At 39.8% G+C, this 7,384-nt stretch overlaps 1 protein-coding gene across 1 annotated transcript; it reads right to left on the minus strand.

The window, feature by feature from the left end:
* Positions 1 to 279: 279 nt before the first annotated feature.
* LOC106609803 (23 kDa integral membrane protein) lies at positions 280 to 6,740 on the minus strand. The gene is made up of 9 exons (XM_045722420.2): positions 6,611 to 6,740; positions 6,236 to 6,295; positions 5,855 to 5,977; positions 4,650 to 4,724; positions 4,443 to 4,538; positions 3,977 to 4,114; positions 1,886 to 1,960; positions 1,568 to 1,651; positions 280 to 867 (listed from the first exon to the last, which is right to left on the minus strand). Exons 1-9 carry the CDS (start codon positions 6,668 to 6,670, stop codon positions 748 to 750), a joined length of 831 nt encoding a protein of 276 aa, XP_045578376.1. The 5' UTR covers positions 6,671 to 6,740; the 3' UTR covers positions 280 to 747.
* Positions 6,741 to 7,384: the final 644 nt, after the last annotated feature.

A 7,384-nucleotide genomic window follows, 5' to 3' on the forward strand; every position in this document is an offset into this window, starting at 1 on the left:
AATTAACCATGTCGAAGATCAAAACACTAAATATAAATATGTTTTTATGTTAAATGCACATTTTTAGTATTAGTGGATTGAATATATCTCTTTGCTCAGATGTACTTCCTAAAGTGTTTCCATTCCCCTGTGTATCTTCTTATATGGACTCTCTTTCAGGTTATGTTCATCCAATCACATTGTCCAATCATAACTGCCAGTTTCCACTTACTACATTGGCGGTGCCATTGCAACATTGCTCTTCTCGGGAAATTATTCTGACACAATTACAACGAGCAGTAATGATTTAAATCATATGATTTTATTAACTCTGAGCTGGTTGTTTACTGGCATGATACTTGTTGTTGCGAGGATGAAAAACGTTTCACCATGTTGGACAGATATTCATAATGGCTTGTTCATTCACCATTGTCATACCACACTTATACACTCATTATTAACATGCGTTTCATATTTTTTAATGCACTTTAACAACAAGGTGCAATAGTTAGATCTGAGGGGAATAATTGGCATTTATCATGTACAGGAAATCAAACAAAAGCCAGACTTGAACCAAACTGTACAGCAGGGAAGAGCTGGTATGAGAGCCACACCATGCGTTTTTTACTTGGAATTTAGCCGTGTGTTGATTTTCACTGTAGCTAGTGTTCCAAACAAAAGACCAGCAGGAGGATAACAGTTTGGTATATATGAATCATGTTCTCGTCCTCATGCAGAGCATGGTTATCTGTGGTGTTGACGCTGAGGTCAGGTGACAGCTAGAGGACTGAGTTGGTACTTGACTCTGTCGAGGCTGTCGTTGAGCGGTGGCTCTGTGGACCGAATCTGGAGGGCCAGCAGTACCAGAGACATCACTATGGCAGCAATCTGGAATACAGTGGAACAGATCAAGTTTCAATGTTCCAGTTCATTTACAATGTATAAACGTTGGAAATGTTATTCACTTTCACAGTATTTTGATTTTACCTTTGTTTTAACAGTAAAAAAAAGAAATAACAAAACATGATATAATATATAGAAATGTGCACAGAATAATGTGCTTTTTTTCCACTCATATCCACAACAACGAGTCCACATTGTGGTATTGAACCATAGTTGTGCTAAATGCTACACTTGTCTTGCATCTAAAGACATTACACCTGGGGAGGTAATAGTAGCTTCACAATAAAACATGAATCAACGTTAAACAATAACAGTAGCTTCACAATAAAACATGAATCAACATTCAACATGTAAACAATAATAGTAGCTTCACAATAAAACATGAATCAACGTTAAACAATAACAGTAGCTTCACAATAAAACATGAATCAACATTCAACATGTAAACAATAATAGTAGTTTCACAATAAAACATGAATCAACATTCAACATGTAAACAATAATAGTAGTTTCACAATAAAACATGAATCAACATTAAAACAATAACAGCAGCGTTACAATAAGACATGAATAAACATTAAACATGAAAACAATAACAGTAGCTTCACAATAAGACATGAATCAACATTAAACATGAAAACAATAATAGTAGTTTTACACTAAAACATTAAGTCAGTGGTCATACCATAATGGTGGCAAATGTAGAGATGAACCCGATCATGATCTGAATCAGGAAGTTCATGTGTCTCTTCAGGATGGGACCACAAGGCTGGAACAGATAGAGATGGCATTGTAACAGCCATAGAATTAGATATTAGAACTCTTTATGTATTACAATTACATATTAATAATTGAATAGGATCTCTGTGGTAACAGATCTCTTAATTTCTTTGTGATTTATCTTGTAACTTTGGAGTCAGTTTAGCCCAATGCTAGCTAGCTTTCACTGAAAATTGTTGCATCAAAATAAAAAATGAACAATGTTTAAATAAGACTGCTATACCTTGCTGTACACCCAGCGCTCCTGGGACACTGAAGTTGTAGTTTGTCCGTGTGTGTTATTGTGCTGGCAGTCTAGCTTCAGAAAAACACAGAGACAGAGAAACAGGATCAAACACCTTTATAGGTCACCACAAGCCTCTGTAACGTTTCAAGTCTGTTTAAAGCTTCTATCCTTAGTTGATACATCCAGTTTGGACTTGTATATGTATTATATATACCCACTGACATCACAGAGGCAGGGAGCTTAGTGGTTAGAGCAGGTAGCCTAGTGGTCAGAACAGGTAGCCTAGTGGTTAGAGCAGGTAGCCTAGTGGTTAGAGCAGGGAGCCTAGTGGTTAGAGCAGGGAGCCTAGTGGTTAGAGCAGGTAGCCTAGTGGTTAGAGCAGGTAGCCTAGTGGTTAGAACAGGTAGCCTAGTGGTTAGAGCAGGTAGCCTAGTGGTTAGAGCAGGGAGCCTAGTGGTTAGAGCAGGTAGCCTAGTTGTTAGAGCAGGGAGCCTAGTGGTTAGAGCAGGTAGCCTAGTGGTTAGAGCAGGTAGACTAGTGGTTAGAGCAGGTAGCCTGGTGGTTAGAGCAGGTAGCCTGGTGGTTAGAGCAGGTAGCCTAGTGGTCAGAACAGGTAGCCTAGTGGTTAGAGCAGGTAGCCTAGTGGTTAGAACAGGTAGCCTAGTGGTTAGAGCAGGTAGCCTAGTGGTTAGAGCAGGTAGCCTAGTGGTTAGAGCAGGGAGCCTAGTGGTTAGAGCAGGTAGCCTAGTGGTTAGAGCAGGTAGCCTAGTGGTTAGAGCAAGGAGCATATTGGTTAGAGCAGGTAGCCTAGTGGTTAGAGCAGGTAGCCTAGTGGTTAGAGCAGGTAGCCTAGTGGTCAGAACAGGTAGCCTAGTGGTTAGAGCAGGTAGCCTAGTGGTTAGAGCAGGTAGACTAGTGGTTAGAGCAGGTAGCCGAGTGATTAGAGCAGGTAGACTAGTGGTTAGAGCAGGAAACCTAGTGGTTAGAGCAGGTAGACTAGTGATTAGAGCAGGTAGCCTAGTGGTTAGAGCAGGTAGCCTAGTGGTTAGAGCAGGTAGCCTAGTGGTCAGAACAGGTAGCCTAGTGGTTAGAGCAGGTAGCCTAGTGGTTAGAGCAGGGAGCCTAGTGGTTAGAGCAGGTAGCCTAGTGGTCAGAACAGGTAGCCTAGTGGTTAGAGCAGGTAGTATAGTGTTTAGAGCAGGTAGCCTAGTGGTTAGAACAGGTAGCCTAGTGGTTAGAGCAGGTAGCCTAGTGGTTAGAGCAGGGAGCCTAGTGGTTAGAGCAGGGAGCCTAGTGGTTAGAACAGGTAGCCTAGTGGTTAGAACAGGTAGCCTAGTGGTTAGAGCAGGGAGCCTAGTGGTTAGAGCAGGTAGCCTAGTTGTTAGAGCAGGTAGCCTAGTGGTCAGAACAGGTAGCCTAGTGGTTAGAGCAGGTAGCCTAGTGGTCAGAACAGGGAGCCTAGTGGTTAGAGCAGGGAGCCTAGTGGTTAGAGCAGGGAGCCTAGTGGTTAGAGCGTTGGGCCAGGAACAGAAAGGTTGTTCGATTGAATCCCTGAGCTAACAAGGTATAAATCTGTCGTTTTGCCCCTGAACAAGGCAGTTAACCCACTGTTCCTAGGCCGTCATTGAAAAGAAGAATTTGTTTTTTAACTGACTTGCCTAGTTAAATGAAGGTAAAATAAAAATAAATTATTCAAGAATAAACGTACAAATTTCTCATGAGCTTAGTTCAACTGTCGTACCCCATCAGAAACCCAAACATAAGCTTGTTTTACTCCAATGTTTGTAGACAAACACTGTATAGCCTATAATGTTGATATCATGGATGGTCAGTCCTTGCATCCATAGCTCTGACTATGAATTGGAGAGGGGTTACATTTCTCCAGCCCCATCCCTCAGCTGTTTATAATGTAAATGACTAAAGGTTGGCCCCAAGGCTGTCTTGTTTCTCCGTTTCATATTTTGTTTATCTCAATCCGTTGGCTGCTGCTATTAGTCATCTCTGTGCATGTAAAATGTCTTCAATGTTAAGACAGCCTTAGCTCTACTTGTCCATCTCCTAACAGGAAGGAACTGTAGGTAAGCTCACCGTAGTGTTCTGTAGGCCTAGATTTACAGTCTCACATAGACTGTCCAATGAGTTGTCTGGAGGGAGTGGAGGACAGTAGCAGGAGGGTGGAATGTGACAACCCCAGTCTGAGTGGCCACGCAGTCCACAGCATTGATCCTAATGGACAAACAACATAAACAAACAAACCAAAAAAAACACTCATCTCCAAATGTATATATTTGTTTGATTGTGCAACTACAAACAACAATATTGTACAACAACAAACAATTAGTCTGGTCCCCTCTCTATGTTTTTGCCAACTATTCTGTCTACCATTGTCAATATATTGATTTATGGCAATAATGATGGTGTTAAAGTTGATACAGATGTGGCAATGTTAACAATATTAAATACGTTGGCTGAAGATAATACAGATTGAAGCCAGATTGATTGATTGATTGATTGATTGATTGATTGATTGATTGATTGATTGATTGATTATTACTGATGCCTGGAGTTTGTTCAGCTCCCTCTGGACCTGTGGTTCAGTATCGTGAAGAGGAGTCACAGAGTGAAACCTTCTGTCCAGAATCTCCTCCATCTTAAATGAATAAATAACACTTTATTATAACATCACACACTGTTTATTAACATAACAACAGTTTGGAATTGTTAAAAACTCAATGACATTTTTAGGGGAGGAAGTGGATACCTTTGGTTGGGCACGAACCATCGGCACAGCGATGATTACGATGGCTATGAATTCACAGGTCATGAAGACAACATACTGTAGAAAGATATAGAGACAGATAGACAGACAGAGACAGGTTAACAACATGCAGATCCCCCCCCCTCCAAAACCCCTGTCCTTATCATTGATTATAGATAGTTTAGATTTGATTTGAAAATAATCAGATGAATCTGAATAATAACACAAATCAATCATATTACTCTGAGCTATGAGACTAAGCTGTTAGAAACCAGGGTTGTTGTCTATGAGACTAAGCTGTTAGAAACCAGGGTTGTTGTCTATGAGACTAAGCTGTTAGAAACCAGGGTTGTTGTCTATGAGACTAAGCTGTTAGAAACCAGGGTTGTTGTCTATGAGACTAAGCTGTTAGAAACCAGGGTTGTTGTCTATGAGACTAAGCTGTTAGAAACCAGGGTTGTTGTCTATGAGACTAAGCTGTTAGAAACCAGGGTTGTTGTCTATGAGACTAAGCTGTTAGAAACCAGGGTTGTTGTCTATGAGACTAAGCTGTTAGAAACCAGGGTTGTTGTCTATGAGACTAAGCTGTTAGAAACCAGGGTTGTTGTCTATGAGACTAAGCTGTTAGAAACCAGGGTTGTTGTCTATGAGACTAAGCTGTTAGAAACCAGGGTTGTTGTCTATGAGACTAAGCTGTTAGAAACCAGGGTTGTTGTCTATGAGACTAAGCTGTTAGAAACCAGGGTTGTTGTCTATGAGACTAAGCTGTTAGAAACCAGGGTTGTTGTCTATGAGACTAAGCTGTTAGAAACCAGGGTTGTTGTCTATGAGACTAAGCTGTTAGAAACCAGGGTTGTTGTCTATGAGACTAAGCTGTCATAAACCAGGGTTGTTGTCTATGAGACTAAGCTGTTAGAAACCAGGATTGTTGCCAATTCCATTTCATTTCCAGTCAATTCAGAAATAAACCAAATTCTAATTCCAAAATCAAACTTTTCCTCATTAAAAAGCATTGAAAAGACTTGGAATTGGAATGTCATTCTACATCCTGAATTGACAGGAATTGAAATGGAATTGATCCCAATCCTGTTAGGCTGCATTTACACAGGTAGCCCAATTCTGACCAATCAGATCAGATCTCTTGACAATAATTGGGCAAAAGATCAGAATTGGTCTGCCTGTGTAAACGGAGCCTTAGAGACACTTACCAGGATCAGCAGTATTCTCTTGTCTCTGTAGGCAGCGTAGCCTCCCAGGATGGAGAACAGTACAGTAATGGGTCCAAACACATTTAGTATGTACATCTCATGGAGGGTACTCCGATGGTCAAACTGCACTCACACAAATAATACAGGCCAATGAAAAAACAATAAAGGTCAATTAAATAATTGTGCATCTTTGTGATGCTGTTAACATCACTTTAGGTGACGTACTGTAGGTTTTTACAATCTAATTTCACATCAGGTCATTTAAAGGTCAGTTAAATGACCTGACGACTTTGGTAATTTACAATTCATTGTAAATTGTGTTATTATTTTATTACATAAGAAGAAACTCTCTGAGTTATAAAACATTTTTACAGTTGTTACCTCAGGAGGGTGTTGGAAGCTGTATGACACCCCAACTACAAACAGAAATAACCCAGATACCTGCAAGTATAGATATTTTAGGTCTGTTACGGTATGTTACAAATGTATTAAGATACTGTATGATGCCATTATTGGAAACATACTACACTGCATATTACACAATATAGATATACTTCAATATGTTTTACATTTTGTTATTGTATTTTAGACTAACATTTTGTTTTTAATATTACCCTTTTTAGATACTAAATGTAACACAGGTGTTTTTAATATGATTTATACACTGTTATAATGATGAATCCATAACATAACTAATTAACTAAATAACTAATTAACAAGAAAAGGTCAGACCTGTCAGGTCAAACCAGTACGTACCAGAAGCAGGACATTGAAAGTGATGCATAGTCCTCTCATGTACATTCTGCCATTCCCCATAGTGCGATAAATAAGTCCTCGATCCCAAACAGTTGCTTCAAACTATAACTGGACGGATAATGGACTGAACACAAGACCCTGGGGTGATTTACTGTGTTTAAAGAGGATCCTTCAACTTGTTTCTGTTGGAGGGTGGAAAATGACCAAGTTTGGAAGGTTGTTTCTTTAACTACTACGTTAGTTGGCTGAAAGCCCTTGGTCACCAACTACAGCAGAAGAAATGTATCAAAATAAGGAGTTTTCTTTTCTTCTTGCCAGTTGAAAACACTTAGGCTTCATTTGGCCTAAGGGAAGCACAGCACTTGTCTGGGTGGGATTGGAGAGTACAGCATCTGTAGGTTCCTCTTCCTAGTGAATTCCATGAAAACAGAGTAGATACACTGTACTTACAGTACCAGTCAAAAGTTTGGACACACTTACTCAATCAAGGGTTTTTCTTTATTTTTACTATTTTCTACATTGTTAGAATAATAGTGAAGACATCAAAACTATGAAAGAACACATATGGAATCACGTAGTAAACAAAAAAAGTGTTAAACAAATCAAAATAGATGTTAGATTTTAGATTCTTCAAAGTTGCCACACTTTGCCTTGAGGACAGCTTTGCACACTCTTGGCATTCTCTCAACCAACTTCACCTGGAATGCTTTTCCAACCGTCTTGAAGGAGTTCCCACATATGCTGAGCACTTTGGCTGCTTTTCCTTCACTCTGC

Source organism: Salmo salar, chromosome 07, assembly GCF_965601325.2.
Source record: "Salmo salar chromosome 07, fSalSal1, whole genome shotgun sequence".
NCBI lineage: Eukaryota > Metazoa > Chordata > Actinopteri > Salmoniformes > Salmonidae > Salmo > Salmo salar.

Coding starts and splice junctions, on each gene's coding strand:
- LOC106609803 (XM_045722420.2), bottom strand. CDS start 6,670: ATGGGGAATGGCAGAATGTACATGAGAGGACTATGCATCACTTTCAAT. Junction 4,725..5,854: donor AGAGAATACTGCTGATCCTG/GTAAGTGTCTCT, acceptor ATCTTTCTACAG/TATGTTGTCTTCATGACCTG. Junction 1,652..1,885: donor AGCGCTGGGTGTACAGCAAG/GTATAGCAGTCT, acceptor TATCTGTTCCAG/CCTTGTGGTCCCATCCTGAA.